Source organism: Festucalex cinctus, chromosome 2 (genome assembly GCF_051991245.1).
Source record: "Festucalex cinctus isolate MCC-2025b chromosome 2, RoL_Fcin_1.0, whole genome shotgun sequence".
NCBI lineage: Eukaryota > Metazoa > Chordata > Actinopteri > Syngnathiformes > Syngnathidae > Festucalex > Festucalex cinctus.
The window spans coordinates 6,966,715-6,986,406 of NC_135412.1; the positions used below are offsets into that span (position 1 = coordinate 6,966,715).

Here is a 19,692-nt window from a genome sequence, read left to right on the forward strand (position 1 = left end):
AGCCTACAATTAATACCTTTAGAAACAAATGTTTCCACTTTCTGTCGACGGAAGATGACATCACCTGTGCTAAGAAATGTGTAACGACCAATCATGGCTCACCTGTTTTCTGGGATTGGTCAGCAAACAGCCATGATTGTTTATTTCCTGCTACCTCAGCACAGGTTATGTCATATTCAGTCGACAGCAAGTGGCAAAATTAGTTTTTAACTCATTCACTGCCAGTCATTATAGAAAATTTTTACATTTCCAATACTCACGTGATATTACATTCAATAATTATATATAAACCGAATCTACCAAATAACAGAATAGACTCCCTACTTTTTGTCCCGTCCCGTTCTTTTATAATTGACAGCATAAAAATGTATGTTTGCCAAAATACAGCCATTTCTCCCATGGACTCTGAAACTGTGTTTATTTCCTATAAAATGGGGCAATGATGTCATCTACCGGTGGTTGGGCATCAGTAAAGTTGTTTCCAAGTTTGATATTTACAGTGGCGCATGCTCAGATTCGCCCCCATTTAGCACCGCTCTAAAAAATACAATTGACAAGTATACTTGTCAAAGGCAGTGAATGAGTTAAAGGTATTAATTGTTCATGAAAAATAATGACATCACAGTAATTATAGACAAAATATTATCTTCTTACTGTTGAAGAACAGTATTTATGCTTTTCTGCTTACCGCCACTGGTCATATGCATAGTTATGCAGCACAGTGATATTGAATGCTTTTGCCCAGCTCGCCACCTTAATGTGTTTATCTGTCAGAATGCAAAGCGACATGCCAATAGTTAACGGTTGATTACTCTCTTGCTCGAACAAAGTGTGAGCAACTTCTAAAAATAGAGGAAACTTTTTCCTGCCTGCGTTCAGGCACCGCCTCTACAATGAGTGTCGACGCATTAAGAGGTGGCTAATCCACAAAGACCAGACGCATGTGGGTTTGCGCCTCTTGCACCTTTCCTCATCGAGGAGGCTCTGATCATTTAGAATTTTGATTATTATATCTTATATATTTCTGTGTGTATGTGTGTCACTTAAATCGACAGGCTGAAAGTTTCTTGCAACTTCCAATGCACTGAGATGTTTTTGTCCTCCCGGATCGCATTAATGAGATTAGATTGTGTGAGGACAGCTGGACTCTGATCTTGCAGACGTCTGGAGGCTGGATGGATAACATGTCTCCGCAACTTCAACAGGACCGGCGACTGAGCCAGGATGCGGGACAAAGTGACAACAGACGGGTAGATATTTTTTTATTTTTTTATTTTTATTTTTTTACAATTTTGTTGTTGTCCAATGAAAAGTATGATCTGTTTATTGTTAAATGCCAAAATTCATTCATTCATTCATTTGTTCATTTATTTCAGGCAATAAGCAACATTAACAATATATCAATTTTTCTAGACAAATTTTAATAAACCTAGCCTGAAAAGGAGTGGGAGGAAGAAAAACTTATTAAGTCCCACCCCCAATATCATTAGTATCAAAACAAATTTAGTTACTTTCCTATAAACTTGCACTAACCAACAGCGGTTGTCATAATACTGAAAAACTATGTGTTTACAATCAATATGTTAATTAAGTAACATGACATCAACAGCTCATACCACCAATGGTAATAAAAAAAATAACAATACCAGCTTGGGTAAAAGCAAACTAGAAACAAAACAAGTCCACAAATGGCACATATCAATAATTCTAAGACACAAGCATACCAACAGCTCTTATATTGGTAACACAAAATTAATAGTATTTATTATTCAAGGTGTTCCAAAGTGATCCTAATGAGGGCAGGAGGTATAGATTATAGAAAATGAACGGATGGGTGATTTATAAAGATTGATCAAAATTTAAATGACATTCAGATTGATGCATATTTGAATGAGTCCATAAATCTCTACAAATGTTCAGTATGTGCACAGCCTGTGGCATGACACACTTTGTCGCATGGCCAAATCTGCTTTCCAGTTGGTCTGTTTTTTCTTCTTTTTTTTTTTTTTTTTCAAGTGCATGCTGCACATACTATAACACACCAAAGCCCATTTTGTCATTTTTCACCCCAAAAAAGTTGAGACGTTAAACTAAATTTTGCACCAAATTTAGGGTGTGCAAGTGTGAGGAATGTTTGTCTCCCGCGTGACTCAGCTGGATCAACAGTATTACACAGTATTAGAATGCACCAAATGTGTGGCCGATTAATTCAGAATTGGAGAACCTTGAGCCAGGATAAAAGAGGCTGACTGGACCATTATTGTGATTGACAATAGTAATGCATTTGTGGCGTATTTGCAGTAAAGTGTTGGTCAAAGGGGCAACAGGTAGCCAGTGCCTGAGGCCGCCGTTCTTAACTCATTTACTCCCAATAACGTATAAATATGTTTTTTTTTATATTCTAAGTGTCCCAAAGACGTATTTATACGTTTTTTTTTATTATTTTTTTTTTTATGCTAGAGCAAGTTTTGCACAATACTCCTGGTTTGTTGTTATGGTCTATAAATGTTACGATATGGAGTTCTTAGCACAAAGGACCAAACGGTGCACTTAACTCATTTACTCCCAATAACATATAAATACGTTGTTTTTTTTATGTTATAGGTGTCCCAAAGACGTATTTATACGTTTGTTTGTTTGTTTGTTTGTTTTTTATGCTAGAGCATACAGAAGGCTTTGATGCAGCCTCTCAACTGCAAAGAACGGTTGCAGAAATGGTAGTTATTACACAAACGGCCAGCAGGTGGCAGCAGAGCAAAGGAGATCAAGCAGGGCCATGTAGAAAAAAAGCTCAATTACTTACAATTTTAAATAGATTTGTGAAAACTGATGAAACTTAGCTCTCTTCTAATGCTAATTGCTGCAAAACGGAACCAGATAGAAACTTTTTTTCCCTGATGAAAGAAGAGACTTTAATCTTTCTTTTGGTAGGTTCCATGCTTTTATAGCAATAGAACACAATATTCTGTGGGCCTTGCAAAATCAGTCAAAATCCAGTAAAACAGCCGGGAGCGAACGGGACTGCTTCTGTGAAAATGGCTGGGAGTGAATGTGCACCCACCCTCATCAGTGTAGTGAGGGTCTCTTTTACAAAGGCAAAGGCATTTGTTTGCGGCATCATAGGCACACACAAACACATGAGAACAAAAACACGGCTGCTGTTGGATTTTGAATCTTCCAGTAACGAGCCAACCATATCAAGTCCTTCAACGCAGTGTTGTTTACATTTGTCTCTCTTGTAGCGAGTGAAGTCCCAAAGTCTTCGATGTCAGTCCGCACCCTCCCTCGTCATCAGAAAAGCTCTCTCCAGGTCCAAGACACTTTCCAGGTAAAAACCTTTCCACGCACAGGAGGTGACTTGAGATCTCAACACTATTTCATTCTTCAATTTTGATCAACATGATGACAATTTTGGCCCTTATTTTTAGCAAAATGTAGTTTTCCACAGGCTCGGAAAACAATTACGCTAGTGGTACAATGTACGCCAGGGGTCAACAACCTGATGCCTCAAAGGACCACATGAGTAGCCCAGCAGGAATGTGGTGAAAGTTATCATTCAAAAATGTCAGAAATTTATAGAAATAAAATGTTATAACTGGTAGAAACCACTTACATAAATGAATATCATTAATTATTCTTTTTTTTAAATAATATCTTTTAATTTTTTTTTTAAATAATATATTTTTATATTTCTTATATATCTTGTAATATCTTTTTAATATCTAATTTTTTAAATAATAATAATATCTTCTTTTATTTTTGGACAGTTTATAGTTAGATTTTTTTTTTTGTTTGTTTGTTTTTTGGCAATTCCAAAGATATTTTTATGGTAACTTTTGGGAGTTCTTTTTTGCTTTTGAATAGTTTCTAATTTTTTTGGAACTTTTTTCCTGACTTTTTATTTTTTTTTAATATAAATTATCAGATTTTTTTTTTTTTTTTTAATGCAATTCCAAAGATAATTTATGGTAATTTTTGGGGGATTTCGTCTTTTGTTCTTGAACATTTCATGGTTACTTTTTGAACATTTTCTTTTCTGCCTTTTTTTTTTTTTTTTTTAAATTCTGTGACTTTTTAGCAATTTCACAGACATTTTCTGATACACTCTCTGATTTTGCCCGTCCTTTTTGGACATTTTATGGTCACTTTTTGATTAAAAAAAAAAACAAAACTTTTTCTTCTACCTTTCATCTCTCTTTTGTTGACAACGTAAAAATTTGGACTCTGACTATTTTTTAATATTTAATTACTCATTTCTTATCTAAATCAAATCAATCAATCATTAAAAACACAAGTCTATCTAAAAATTAAAAATAAATTAAAAAAACAAAAAAAAACATAATTTCTACTAATTTTATTTAGTGATCCACACAGAGCCACAGGAGAGGGACTAAAAAGCCACACATGGCTCCAGAGCTGCAGGTTGCAGACCCCTGGGCTAGACTGGTACTAAACTGCAGTTGGGGACAAAAAGACTTGTCAGCAAGGGAATATTGTGCTTACAAAACCTGCAAAGCCTCAGCTAGCAAATGTTGGGCTCTTCCAGAGAGAGCCTCCCGGTTCCCGTGTTCCCGGAGACGTGCTCGTTGGTCCAGTCCTGCCTGAGAGCGGCCGACAGGTTGTTTCTCCTACATGGACACGCTCAGTTGAAAACTGGCATGCAGACTCAAGATCGACACCTCTTCCTCTTCACCGACATCCTGGTGATCGCCAAAGCCAAGTGAGCGTTGTTTTTCGCGTTTCAGTGCCTGTCGAAGGCAAGATGTTCACATTCATGCTCCGTTTACGTTGCGTCAGGTCAGCCAACCAATTCAAGCAGAAGGCCCATGCGCGCGTCTGTGAAATGTGGACAGCAGGTTGCATGGAGGAGGTGTGTGAGGGAAGCACCTGCCCCGAGAGGAGCTTTGTCATTGGGTGGCCCACCTGCAACTCTGTTGCAACATTCAGGTGAAACACACACTTGACAAATAAGAAACATGCCCATCAGAGCTCGTGCTGCACATCAGGTATTATTTGTGAAAAACTTTGAATATTCACGCTGCAAGTTTTGTTTGACTTGTCAGCTCAGCGGAAGAAAAAGAGAAATGGTTGTCGCTCCTGAAAAGGTGAGCTTGTCTTGAATGTCGTACGCGTTTGCCTAGAAGTGGGAACGAAACTTTTTCATCTTCTCTACAGTCGCATCAAAGAGGAAAAAGAGAAGGAAGAACCGAAAACCATCCCTCTCAGAGTGTATGGGAAGGGACTTAACACTTACGCTGTTGTAAGCAGACGTCGAAAAACAAAATATGTTCATTTACCTTTTTTTTAATTTTTTTTATCACTAATAGGATGTGATCCTCTTCCACCATTTAGACTAAGACTTTGCCTGTCAGCAACTCTGATTCGACCAATGAGGTGATCCGACTGGCTCTGCAGCAGTTTAGCATCATTGTGAGTAACATCACGAGTTGGATCTTCACTGATGCAATTACGTCCTGTCTAATATTTCAAAGATGACATATTATTTAAAAATATTTACTGCTCAAAAAATCTAAATAAAGAACCAAAGTGTTTCCTTTTTTTTTTTTTTTTTGAGCAGTGTATATTTGTGGCATGACTGACTTTGTTCTTGTGTTCAGGGTAACGTGAAGGACTACCAGTTGTGGATCCTCTCCAAGAGGGAAAATACGCCCTACCCGCTCATTGGTTAGTCTCGAGGTTTACTTCATTTCCATCGCTTAGTTTAGCTCAATGCAGAATTTGTTTTCTGCTTCTTGAAACTTGAAAATGAACAAAATAACATAGCAAAATTTGTTGGCTTATCAACTTTGTATTTATTGTGCTTTAATACATTTTCCCCTTCATGTTTTATCTGTCGCCTTCAGGGTTATTATAGTTTTGGAATTTTTCATTTTAGTTAGTTTTAATTTTGTTTAGGATTTTTTTTATTTTTTTTTATTTAGTTAGTTTTAATTCAAATTCAGGGTGGTTTTGTTAGTTTTTATTAGTTTTAGTTATTTAATAAATGCTTAGTTTCAGTTTATTTTTAGTTAGTTTCAGTATTAGTTTTTTTTTCTTTTTTTTTAAGCGTGTATTACTTGTGCACAATATTCAAAAAACACCATGCGAGTGACATCATCTGAAGGTTCTTTTCTATTGGCTGCTGTGAGATGACGTCACTTCTGTGTGACACACTTTCAAATGTCCTTATTCCGGTTAATATAAAAATAAATCTACTTAAAATCAACCCCAAAGGCTCATGCATTAAATTAATTACCAAAGATGAAAACGAAGGACATTTTTGCTTTAATTATAGTTTTAGTTAGTTTTATAAACATAAATTGTTGTGTCAGTCAGTTTTTTTTGTAAAAGCATTTTCGTTTTTATTTTATTTCATTAACACATTTTTTAATTTTAGTTGTTTCGTTCATTTTAGTTAACTTAAATAGCTGTTCGCCTTACAAATTTGTAGATGTGGCTCTGTGTTAGACAGTTGGATATAAGCGAATCTTAAAGTTGCATTGTGGAGTTGAAAATGTTTATCTTAAAAGCACGAACTTTACACAGAGGCTGCAGTTGTGCTTTAGGCCAGAGGCGGCAGTCACGAGTAAATAAAATAAAAAATAAAAAAAGTGACGCCACTATATGGCTCAGTGTCTGTGGAAGACTGTGACATGCGCTTCAAGCTTGAAAAATATAACGTGCATGAAGAACAACCTAATCCCAGTTGTCCTTTGTCTCAGGTCACGAGTTCCCCTTCAGTATCCACATGAGTCACGTGCGACAAACGTTGACCCACAGCGCTAGGGCGCCCGAGGACGGAGACTGGGCGTTGCAGTCGGAGCAGCTGCAGGTGCACAAGCGCTGCCAATTCATCCTGAAAGCCCGCCCTGACGAAACGCTTCAACCGCAGGTGGCCACAGGTCAGCTCAGTTGCACGGCATTACCGAACTTCAGCTGGTACAGCCACACTAACACTAACGTATTTTTCGGTTTATACGTCGCTCCGGATTATAAGTCGAACCAGCCAAAAATGCATAATTAAGAAGGAAAAAACATACATAAGTCGCACTGGAGTATAAGTCACATTTTTGGGGGAAATTTATTTGGTGAAATCCAACACCAAAAACATACATGTCATCTTGAAAGGCAATTTAAAATAAAAATACCGGCAATGTTGAACTTATCAACACAGGCCTAGAGCGCCCTCTTGCGGTTTAGTGTGAAAATAACATGTGTAATGATATAATAATGTGTTAATTTCACACATAAGTCGCACTAGAGTATAAATCGCACCCCCGGCCAAACTATGAAAAAAAACTGCGACTTATAATCCGAAAAATACGGTATATGAAAATTCCCTCTTGTGTCAGAGTTCCCCCAGAAGCCGCTAAAAAGGAGACGCTCACTCATCACTTGGGCCTTTCTGCGAGGTTCCTCCCCTCAGATGGCGTCATCCACGGGCACCGCTTCTCAGGGTTGCTTGTTCGGGCGGCCCCTCAGCGCCGTGTGTGTTGAAGATGCTCTGCCAAAGCCCGTGATGGTGGGCGTTCCCCAGCTTCATTTTCCTGTCAAGTTTCTGGACATTTACCGGATATTTTCGCAATCTTTAGCCACCCTGATTTTTAACATGGCCACTCTCCCTTGCCAGGACATGCTGACGCTGCTGTATCACGAGGGCCCGTGGACGCGGGGGATCTTTCGGCGCCCGGCGGGCGCTCGGGCCGTCCGGGAGCTGCGCGACTCGCTGGACGCCGGCGAGTTCCTTCTCCCGCTCACACGGGACCACATCTTCATCATCGCCGGCGTCTTCAAAGTAGGCTTGTCATGATGACCCACATCTTTCAGATGGGCTTTAATATCCTCCCGCACATCCACATTAGCAGGACAACATGTTCATAGAGTCCTTAATCTGCATTCTAATCCTTGTTGTTGTTAATTGGCAAGCACTCGGGTGTTTCCATTACTTTCTTTGACCCGATTATGGTGCAAAATGTCATCTTTCCTCACTGTTGGCCACTGAATAGCTCTTCAATGTTTCCCAGGACTTCCTTCGCAACATCCCCGGCAGCCTGTTATGTTGTGAGCTGCATGAAGAGTGGATGGACGCGCTGGCCGATGACGAGGGGGAGGACGAGCGGGTTCAAGAGATACAACGGTGTGATAAACCATTGACCAATTGGCGAATTTCTTGACATTTTTTGCACGTGAAGATTAATGTCAAATGTCGCAGCAGCAAATAGAAAAAGTTGCTTGTCCTCCTGCAGGGTGACGAGTCGGCTGCCCAAAGACAACGCCGTGTTGCTACGCTACGTGCTGGCCGTGCTGCACGCCATCCGAGGCAACTCCCGCGAGAACCAGATGACCGCCTTCAACCTGGCGGTGTGCATCGCTCCCAGCATGCTCTGGCCTCCCGGGGCACTGTGCAGCCCCGAGGCAGAAAACGAAGGAACCAAGAAGGTAAGTGAGCGGATGGCCGAAGACGTTCAGCTGTCGGAGCTGCGGATATTTGGGTTTAGATTACATTTTTTCCGACCAGATAAAATACTGAATTGTTTTTGGAAGAATGAGTTCAAGAATGAGGGACATTCAGTGATCCCAACACCATCTAGTGGTCAACTAATAATTCATTCATTTAAATATATTAAAAAAAAAAAAAAAAAAAAAAAAAGAGACTAGTAATCACTAATAATATTACACGGCTGTAGTCTCACCATACTAGAACTGCTATGTTTCGTCGCCATCTTCCTGCTACGGATGACCCAAGGACAAATTTGTGAATGTAGTTATAGGCAGGGTCTTCTGTTTTCACTTTGGAAAATGCATTTTATAAATACAGGATGCATAGCCATGAATTCCTTCTCAATTGACACCTCTGGGCTTCTGTTAATGTGTGGTAGTGATTTTATCCTCTACGTTTTAGATCACCCCATGCGTTTTTGTAAATATTTTAAAATATTTTTTTTCACAGGGCATCGCTAAAGAAATGCCACTTCGCTACGATGTAATTAGTTTTGGTACATATTTTGAAACTAACTACAACAATAATTGTTGTGCTAGTGACTTGTCACCACTAAAATAAACTATGAAAGTAACTTAACTGAATTAAGTCAGCACTAAAGTTACTACAAGTATTTATTCTCATAACCCGAACTTATGACTTCTGTACCTAAGTAGAAAATGAATCGTGTGTATGTAACTTGAAAACTCAATTAAGTGTTTGTGTGGTTTGCTGCAGGTTTGTGACTTGGTGAAATTCATGATCGAACACTGCCAGCAGATTGTGGGAGAGGAGCCCTCCTCCCTGTTTGGAGGCTCACCACGGAGATTCGACACGCAGGAGACAGGACTCTGCGGTACGTACTCATCATCTTGTGTCTGGAAAATCTTATCTTGAAAATGTTTTTGCGACGGTCACTCACACTGTTTTGTCACATTTCCCCGGCTTGCAGACAAGTGGATGTACCCTTTGACGGACTCATCCTATGACAGTCTAGAGAACGAGCTGGATACCAGCAGCGGCGGCTCGCCGAGTTTTTGCGGCAGACGTCTCCGATCCAAACCAGGCAGTCTGGACTCGGTCCTCACCTTCAGCGACTACGAGCAGGACAACGAGGCAGACGCGCGGCACGCTAACTGGCAGGTGCTGAGGGGAAGCGGGCAGATCCAAGACGCACCCACGGGGGACCCCTCCTCGTCCACCCTGGACTCCGTTTCCCCGCACAGCATCCACAGGCAGCGTCGGCGTTCTGAGCCGGCATTGGTGCACGTGGCGAAGATTCAGCCAAGCTTCTCCGGTAGCACGGATGGTCTCACTGGCGAGGATGACGACGACGACAAAGGCGAGCGGGCCTCAAAGTCGGGGCTTCACCACAGGTACAGAAGGTCACTGGCGGTCATGGAGACCAGCTCCTCCAGCCTGTCTTCAAACCCCACCTCCCCTGCACCAACACAAGCATGCGCTACTTCCAAATCCATCACCGTGAGCTGCGCTTTAGCTTCGGGCGGACAGGAGACAAGTCGCAAAGCGTGTCCAGCCAAAGAGCATGTTAAATGGGGTACGTTGAAGAGCTGCAGGAGCTTCCATCCCAACTCTTGGCTCAGGAAAGACCGCAGATTGTCTTTAACTCAACAAGAGAACTTGGAGAAGAACTCGGGCTCCAGTGCATATAACACACCCACCACTGATGAATATTAGCACATTTGGCATGCTAAAGTCACTTGCTAAAAGTAGCTTGAGCATCTATATCTACAGGTTTCAGAATACGGTTGAGTTAACAAACAGCTGGATCAACTATCGGGGCAACAGTGGTCATGTGATATAGTTAACCCTTTAAATGTGAAGTAGAAATGAGTTGCTCCTTTACCGTGAAAGTGTGAATACGCCACCTGGTGGACATCTCGCTACAAAGCACTTTCACGCTTCCGTTGTCTCTCCTGTTTTGTCTGCGCAGCAACAGCAACAGCAACTCTTCTTTATGTGCTCGGAAAAATGTTAAAGCCAAATTGAACTGTTTTAATTACGTTCTGTGCACCCCCACAATTCCAAACACAGCATTCTGATTAACATTGCATTTGTAGAATCCATCTCACGGTGCAGCCATGTTGCCATTTGCTGCCAACTGAAAATGACCTCACAGTTGCTCAGGGCTCATCATGTGATGACCAATCATGGCTCACCTGCTTCCCGAGTTTGGTCATGTGACAGTCGCACCTTGAGCAACTGTGATATCATTTTCACTCGACAAGTGGCAAAATGAATCAGAATATCGTGCATAGATTGGTGGGGCTGCGTTGAAGAAGATTTTTGACTTGACTTCCCCTTAAATGGGTGTTAAAAAACAGTTTAAAATCTCACTTTGGCCCCTTCAATGACATTGCTGCAATTGCTGTACTACTGGGACATACTAACTAAAACCATTGTCAGTCATTGGCCATGATAATCGTCAACACTCGTTGTATCACCTCAAGGTGTGGCAATATTGTGAGAGTTATGCTTCATCACTGCCCTTCAAGTTCCTTAGTAAGAATACAAGCAATGCACCTCACCATGCTATTAGAAAGGTTACTTTTTTTTATTATCATAATTATTATCTGCTTTCCCTATACACAGATGTGTTCTAGCTATGTACAATCACATGATAAAATTGTATGGTTACATAAAAAATGTCAAAATGTGGACATAATGATACATGACAGAATTACAATAAAATATACTTGCTGCGCGGCTTTGCTAACAAGTCGGTCACATTCTGTTTTGCCATTTTGATCTTATCAGTCCGTCGACGTGCAACAGTGTTTGTTTGTCTTAACAGTCCATTGCAGACTACAAATGTCGGTTTAGGCAGCGACTCCCACCAAAAAGTGGCTAAGAGGAGCCATCTTGGCTTTGACGGATGTCTGCTACGCTCTCTGGAACGCGGGCCACCATGCCCTGCAGTGACCTGCTCAGACAGATCTGGCAACCCAGACGCGATCTATGAGGGAAAGGAGACACAGTCAGGCAGTTCATTTGGAAGATACTTGTGGATTTTTGGGATCCACAAATGCTTGCAACATCTCAATGCTTGTAGCGTCCGTGTTTGAGCTATCAAATATTCAACAGTCACTGTCAATGACAAAACTATTTTGAAATTAACGACTTGCAGAGGTCTTATGAGCACCAAGCGTGTCCTTACGTCTCCGTCAGGCCGTACGCCAAGTCCAACATGTCCATTTCCTCGTCCGTGACGGGGCCCAGTTTTTTGTACACATCCTCGTCGAAGATGAGATGGCAGGTGGAGCACGCCAGCGTCCCCTCACATGCGCCTGCGGCCAAACACACTTGACTTCAAAGTGGGCCCTTACTGTATATAGCGAGCAGCGGATAACGTTTGTCCGTTTACAAACCAAAGCCGTCAAAGTCGAGATCTTCATTAATGACAACGTCGAGCAGCGAGTCGCCTGGAGACCCTTCTACCGTTATCTTCTCGCCGTCCCTGTTGATGAAGTGGACTGTCACCTTGTTGTCCGACCTGCACGGGAAGTGAACCAGTGAGCACATCACTACCAAGTACCGTATTTTTACGACTATAAGGCGCACCTAAAAGCCTTCAATTTTTTCAAAAGCTGACCATGCGCCTTATAATCAAGTGCGCCTTATATATGGATCAATATTGAGCCGCAACAGGTCTCGCTGTCAGGACGCTATCGGTGACCCTGCACGATCGGTGACGCGCATGCGCAGAAGATCCCGCCATCTTGGATTGCTAGCTAATACTAATACTTTACCTCAGAGAAAATAATAAAATGGCTGTTTATTCATTTTGGGAGTGAATGGAGTCAGAAAGCTGATTTGTAATCTATTAATAAAGTTTGACTGACCTATCTACTTTTTTGTTGACATTCCCTTTAGCGCAGCACCATCTAATGGATGCATAATGTAACCCCAGCCTCTACTGTAGCACCTTATATATGGAAAAAGTTTTAAAATATGTCATTCATTGAAGGCTGCGATTGGTTGGCAACCAGTCCAGGGTGTCCCCCGCCTACTGCCCAGAGCCAGCTGAGATAGGCGCCAGCAGCCCCCGCGACCCTTGTGAGGAATAAGCGGTCAAGAAAATGGATGGATGGATTCATTGAAGGTGCGCCTTATAATGCAGTGCGCCTTATAGTGCGGAATATACAGCAACACAATTCCGTTCAGTTTTTCTAGACTTTTTTTTTCTTCTTTTTTTCTTGTGCGTATTCAACTCAATGACCTTTCAGTAACTATGATGGTGAAGCCATCTGACTAAATGCTTATAATCAGCCATAGTCAGACTCTCACCTGCACCAATGGACCTTTTAAGGCAAAACATGCCAAGATTTAAGCAAGTAAACGCTTAATCACTCTGGGTGGGAGGATAAGAAACAAGCTGCTTGATAGCCTTGTAACCCGCCAAAAAAAGAAGAAAGAAAGATGGATGGCTGCAGCCTTGAGCTGGTATGAGCAAGCTTGCAACGCAAACTCAATTCAAGGTTCTACCAACCTCCCAAGTAGAACACCATCAAGCATGCAATCAGTCTTTTACTTTCAAAACGCTTTTCACGAGTGCGATGAGATGGGGAAAAAAAAAACAAAAAAAAAAACACTTTCGGCCAATTGCAACTCAATGACAGGCGTGCGTGTACTCACAGAACAAAAGTACAGGCCAGGGTGTTCAATACAGTGTTTGACATTGTTCCATACAAGCCAAATGACATGTAAAACTTTAACAATAAGTGTGAAATTAAAGTTAAACTTAAGTTTAATGTTTCATTAAATGGGTGTGCTGGCCAATTTTTAAGTACACCCTCACCTGTTCATAATGGTAATGTGGCTTCAAAAATTATCCAAGACATTTTTTATACCTTATACCTATTTCAGTACATCTTGTTATGCATTATTTGAGTAGCTTCATTTAAAAAAAATAAAAAAAATCAAACAAATTTCTTTTACTTTTCATGTATAATAGGCCCATTTTTATTTGTTCTTACTTTTCAAGTACTTTAATCACAGTGTTATCAAACTATGTATAACGTTACAGTGGCTTAGACCGACAGTGATTTTTAGTGCATTTTAGAAAAACAGTAAAACCTCTCCCTCGTTTTTGATTAATACTATTCCTCTACTCATTATGCTGATATTTAGTGAGTTTAGTAGTGTTCTTATTTGGTGTAAATAGCTCAAGACCCACTATTATAGTATAACAACTGCCAAAAATGATGGAACATTAAGGATAATCATTTAAAATTAAATCATTTAAATTTCTAACAACTTGTAGTCGTTGTCAAGGCATCAATCTGCTTCCAATTGATTGCTGTTTTCTTTTTCTTTTTTTGAAGTGTTTATTATAGGAATAAATGTGGTATTTTTAATTTCAAACATGTTTTATGGCACATACGTGATTTGCGCTTTATCTACAACATTAAACATTCCAATGATCAACTCCAAAAGCGATTCGATCCTTTTTGCCAGTAGTTATGTAGACTGGATGGACACAAATGGACAGTGCGCTTGTTTTAGCCGGTGCGTCAAGTTAGCAGACGTGAGCAAGTGTGTGTGAACATGTTATTTACTAATAGCAGAGAAAATGTCTTCGGGCCGGGTTGTAGTTATACAAACAATTGTGGTGTTTACGCTGCCAGAAAGTGCAACGAACGACCGACCTACCTCAACGGTTGCGTGCCGGTGACGAAACTCCTGCGACCAGTCAGCCCCGAAGCAGCACAACTTGCTGCCTCCCTCCGCGCATATTCGCGAACTCCAGCGTGGGCTATTCTTCGGAACGCTGTCAGGAGTGACGCCATTTGGAACACGAACAATATGTCCAGTCCACTCGAAGGCACTGAAACGGCTCGACGTGACACAACGCGAGCTTTCTCTCACCTCGCGCGCTAGCAAGCTAGCTAGTTACTTAAAAGCTATCAGGAGTCACTCAGTCAGTGTCAAGCGCATTGCGTAACCGACTACTTCCTGCAGTGCGCGATGACGGCGTGGCCACACCGAAGCAACCACAGCATGGACGGGGACGTGAAAAATTCAAACTATCAAATAAACAAAACGTTTAAACAAAAATAAACTTGCTTACAGAGATGACATACTACCGCTTCCCATAGTATGTGTTTGTTTAGCTCATGCATTTCCTGTTAAGGCAACGAGTGGTACCAGTCAACTTCTGGTTAAAGTTTCAGAATAAAAGTTAAACAACCGTTACTTAGGGTGTATATATATTAAATTAAAAAAATAATAATAAAATCCATCCATCCATCCATGGCAACTACCAAGCTTTAAAGATAAAGAGCGCAGTTACATTTTAGTCAATATTTCTTTCTTATGATTGCAGTTATCCATCATCATTATTTATGACAGGTATTTTGTATATTACATAATATATATACTCTCAAAATAATAGCTACAGTACACGGATAACATATTGAATATGTAGGTGCACATAATAAAATGAGCGGGCAAAGTAAATATTTTCCAGAGAAAGGAAGCAGACTGTCACGACTTTGATGTGACAGAAAAGCCGCTGTTATTAGCTGCTGCTGCATCAGCATTGAGGGCAAAGTACACGTAATATTGAAGATAACCAATTTGCTAATCAAAACTTGTTCTTGGATTGGTTGCTTTGGAGTTTACAACCCAGGCGACGGTCTATTTATGCTTGGCCTCTTGCATCTGGGAGCCGCTTGCTGTTCATTGCTGCCACCACAGGTGAGGAAACACGCTTTGAGAAACACGCTTTTGAAACGCTGACGACTTTAAGATGTTGAATTACAAGCTAGATTTGTGCGAATCTTGTTACAGGATGTTCAAGTCAGTGCTGCCACTGCTGCTCCTGACACTGTCAGGTAAGAAACCAAAGCATGTGAATGTGAGCACATTCTTACATTTGTATGTGTTTTGTAGAAAGCAATTAAATGTCTTTGGCAAATCCTACTGCTTGTATTTATTGTACTGGGGCAGCATAGTGTAAAAGTGGTTAGCACAGGGGTGTCAAACTCATTTTAATACAGATGCCACTTTCACACAAATTGATCTCAAATAAGTTAATAATGACAGGTAAAAAATTTTTTTTTATTATTATTATTTTTTTTATTTTTTTATTTAGTGCTGTCAACGTTAAAGCGTTATCTAATTAATTAATCACAAAAAAATATCGCATTAATCATTGTATTTCCACAGACAAATTACACTATTATTTTTGACCGCAGATGATCCTTTTTAGCCGACAGCAGATGGTTACGTTAAAGGTAGCTGTTCAAGTTTGAGCAATAAACATAACTACATGCATTAAAGTAAAGCATTTAATAAATGTTTACATATGCCGTAGGTCATTTTTTCCCATTTTAAATTATGCAAATAATTAATTGATTAGGAAAAGCAGGATGAGCGTGTGCAGTGAATATACATTTTTGAAGACGTCCTCGTAACATTAAATGTGGAAAAAATTAACACAAAACAGGTGCGCTTCAAATTTAGCTGGCAAAATATGCTGGGGAAAAAAGCATTTTTAAGTCAGTGATTAATCATGATTAATCAAAATTCTAAGATGTGATTAATCTGATTAAAAAATGTAATCGTCTGACAGCTCTAGTTTTTTTTTGTGTGTGTGCGCATAATTAAAGCACTTTCATCGAAATTATTTCTTTTTTTTTATTATCTTACTAGATAGAGTAATCTGACATTTCTCCACAAAAATGAGAAAAAAAAAATCTGTGTAACTGCCAATTTTCAGAACGGCATGTGTTAAATGGTAATGCATGCGCCATCTGGACAAAATTAACAACAACAGCAGTTTGCGTTCTGCCTTCACGGGACCAGATTGGACCAGTTATAGCCCGCAGGCCATATGTTTGACACCACTGGGTTAGCCTGTCTGGCTCACAGTCGATAGTTTGCGGGCTTGAATCTTTGCTCCGCCTTCCTGTATGTGTGAAATGGTCAGAATTGATTGTTTGACACAATTGAGCCAAGATCAGCGTAGCCTGCAGTACAGTTACGTAATCACAGCAATTGACCTCCTGATCGACTGTGCCGAGATTAGATTGCGACGATTGATTTATAGCACGATGAAATACAATTGTGGCCCACATCAGGGTAGCACAACTGGCAGCCATTAATTTCAAGCTATCGATTATCTAGGAAGTTTACAGTAGCCTATTTGTTCAACTGTAAAGAAGTGCGGTTGTTCCTCCCGCAGGACTGCAAGCTGCACCCGTCGCACCTCTGAGAGGATTGCCCAAGGCGCCGTCGCCCTTCAGGCTTTCTGATGGCTCTCAGCAGAACGACATCCTTGGACATCTTCCTGATGGCTTTAAGCAAGGCACTGAGCCATCCAAGGGCTTCTTTGACAACGGCCTGGTGCAGGACCACATCAATGAGATGAGCAGGAGGACAGGTACGTAGCAGCATACGCTAGGTGGACAACACCAAAATTGGAAGCTACGTGTTCTTTAACTGAATGTGTGCTCAACTGTAGGTTTCGTCCACAACCTCGTTGAAGAGGGACCGGGTAAGGTGGAGACAAAACACTGGCTGGCAGATGAAGGTGATTTGTCAATCAGTGACAATTGTCAGTAGAAAGTAAAGTAAGATTTGTTTTCCCACAAACATCTGACAAATGTCTTTGGTGTTTGCCAAATGTCTTTCAGTCCCTGTTGACGTGCCAGCGCAGAGGAATGGAGGTGGCTGGGTTCGAGTTGAGGAACCCTCCTCTTCTTCTCACCTTCCAGATGGTTTCAGACAGGGAACCGAACCCTCCATGTCCATCCCAGATGGTTTCAGACAGGCAACAGAACCCTTCAAGTCGATCCCAGATGGTTTCAGACAGGGAACAGAACCCTTCAAGTCGATCCCAGATGGTTTCAGACAGGGAACCGAACCTTCCATGTCGATCCCAGATGGTTTCAGACAGGGAACCGAACCCTCCATGTCGATCCCAGATGGTTTCAGACAGGGAACAGAACCAACTAGCCCGATCATCAGTGGCTTTAAACTGGAAGCTAAGCCCTTGGCTGCTATTCCAGATGGTTTCAGACAGGGAACCGAACCTTCCATTTCTCTCCCAGATGGTTTCAGACAGGGAACCGAACCCTCCATTTCTCTCCCAGACGGTTTCAGACAGGGAACCGAACCCTCCATTTCTCTCCCAGATGGTTTCAGACAGGGAACCGAACCCTCCATTTCTCTCCCAGACGGTTTCAGACAGAGACCCGATCCTTCCATGTCTCTCCCAAAAGGTTTCAGACAGGGAACCGAACCTTCCATGTCTCTCCCAAAAGGTTTCAGACAGGGAACCGAACCCTCCATTTCTCTCCCAGATGGTTTCAGACAGGGAACCGAACCCTCCATTTCTCTCCCAGACGGTTTCAGACAGGGAACCGAACCCTCCATTTCTCTCCCAAAAGGTTTCAGACAGGGAACCGAACCCTCCATTTCTCTCCCAGACGGTTTCAGACAGGGAACCGAACCTTCCATGTCTCTCCCAAAAGGTTTCAGACAGGGAACCGAACCTTCCATGTCTCTCCCAGACGGTTTCAGACAGGGAACCGAACCTTCCATGTCTCTCCCAAAAGGTTTCAGACAGGGAACCGAACCTACAGTCTCCATCATTAGAGGTGCTTTCAAGCAGGGAACTGAGGGACAGGACCGTTCTACCTCCCGGCTCCAAACACAAACATGCAAAGGGGAGGTCATTAATGGAAAGTGCTACGAGTTCAACCCCACACCACTGGCCTTTAAAGAAGCACAGGTGAGAATTTATACTTCCATCCTACTTCAGTGGTGTGGTTTATTGCGTACAAACGATATGATGCACGTTCACGGTTTGTCTTCAGGATTTGTGTAAAGCTCATAACCCACACGCTGAGCTGGCGTCTGTAACGAGTGGCGACCTTCACTCCCGCCTGGTTTCCATGGTAACCAATGGTGGCGAGCGCAGCCCACAGTTGACGTGGCTGGGGGCCACGGTTAAGGCAAGTTACCTTAATCCACCAAACGCTGGATACATACCAATACATTAAACTCAGGGACTGGCCTCAATTAATGGGATATAAAGTGTCTGCTGTCACAGTTTTTATGAATGGAACATAGCGGCCTTGATTGGAGTTCAATGCTAGTCTCATCAGATAACTTATCAGAACAGTGTTATTCTTACCTTGGTTCAAACATTGACCATTGGACTTCTGAGTAAATGTTTCTTGTAGCTGATTGATGTCAGACAGTGAAGTCAGTATCATGCAAAAATAACCAAACATGGCTTTACATATTTGACACAATATTGACTGTAGACTGGATGTCACACAATGACCCAATAAAATTTCCAATGCTGCAGAACCAGCAGGCGTCGTGGCTCGATGGCTCAGAGATGAATTACAGCGACTGGATGCCGGGTCAGCCCAACATCCACACGGACAAGCCTGTCTGCGTGGAGATGTTCAAGATAGGTGAGACATGAGAAATAGCCGACGCAGGCAATCAAACATATTTCTTTAACCAAAGTCAAGTTCAGGTTCTTGCCTACCACTGTATGACAAAATACGTACATAATCCGTGATCACGTTGCTATTAGTTATAATGAAATAAACACATAATCTGAAATAACAGTTTATGGTTCACGCCACAACATATAATTTACTTTTTCAACAAACAACCAAATTATTTCTCCAGGTTGCAATTTGCTATGAAATAAATATAATTTTAAGTACCTAAAGGCACATTTGCCTAAATTTTGAGAATTTCACTATCCATCCATTCTCTTAATCCTCGCAAGCATAATAAAACCAAAGTGCATGTTATTTAAACTGTACTGTCCTTAATAAATTAATTGCTCTAATTGCATAACAAGTCTTTGAGGCAGTTTTGATGACCTCACACTTTTATGTGCACTATTAATCAAAGGTTAATTATACTGGGTCAGATAACAGTATTGAGAATCTAAGGTTCAAAGTCAGTCTTTGCATGACACGAGTTGTCTCATGTCTTTTAGATGAAAGCTGGTGGACAGCCGCTGACTGCGATTTGAAGAGAGCATCCATCTGCTCGTACCAAATTGCTGCGTAAAATTCCACAGTGACATCTTGCTCTTGACATTTCTCCAAAACACCACAGCACATTGTAATGGTATTAAAACCCATAAATGCATCTTACACCTGTGTCTGTCTTCCCTCTTCTTCACAAGGCTTCAAGCAGAGAAGGCCACACAC

The 19,692-nt window shown here is 41.3% G+C and overlaps 3 protein-coding genes across 3 annotated transcripts; 2 read left to right on the top strand and 1 right to left on the bottom strand.

Annotated features, from left to right (window-relative positions):
• The first annotated feature begins 899 nt into the window (after positions 1-899).
• Positions 900-11,219, top strand: LOC144013516 (rho GTPase-activating protein 20-like). The gene is made up of 16 exons (XM_077512492.1): positions 900-943; positions 1,056-1,250; positions 3,243-3,328; positions 4,547-4,720; positions 4,798-4,947; positions 5,064-5,105; positions 5,176-5,260; positions 5,353-5,430; positions 5,619-5,685; positions 6,723-6,902; positions 7,353-7,522; positions 7,631-7,795; positions 8,025-8,137; positions 8,247-8,439; positions 9,218-9,335; positions 9,432-11,219. The coding sequence occupies exons 2-16, from the start codon at positions 1,176-1,178 to the stop codon at positions 10,175-10,177; spliced, it is 2,442 nt and encodes an 813-aa protein (XP_077368618.1). The 5' UTR covers positions 900-943; positions 1,056-1,175; the 3' UTR covers positions 10,178-11,219.
• Positions 11,034-14,646, bottom strand: LOC144013518 (adrenodoxin-like). Its single transcript, XM_077512494.1, has 4 exons — positions 14,153-14,646; positions 11,869-11,993; positions 11,658-11,787; positions 11,034-11,456 (listed from the first exon to the last, which is right to left on the bottom strand). The coding sequence occupies exons 1-4, from the start codon at positions 14,287-14,289 to the stop codon at positions 11,348-11,350; spliced, it is 501 nt and encodes a 166-aa protein (XP_077368620.1). The 5' UTR covers positions 14,290-14,646; the 3' UTR covers positions 11,034-11,347.
• Positions 14,008-19,635, top strand: LOC144013517 (uncharacterized). Its single transcript, XM_077512493.1, has 8 exons — positions 14,008-15,199; positions 15,293-15,336; positions 16,689-16,886; positions 16,968-17,036; positions 17,140-18,239; positions 18,325-18,462; positions 18,822-18,933; positions 19,476-19,635. The coding sequence occupies exons 2-8, from the start codon at positions 15,294-15,296 to the stop codon at positions 19,547-19,549; spliced, it is 1,734 nt and encodes a 577-aa protein (XP_077368619.1). The 5' UTR covers positions 14,008-15,199; position 15,293; the 3' UTR covers positions 19,550-19,635.
• Positions 19,636-19,692: the final 57 nt, after the last annotated feature.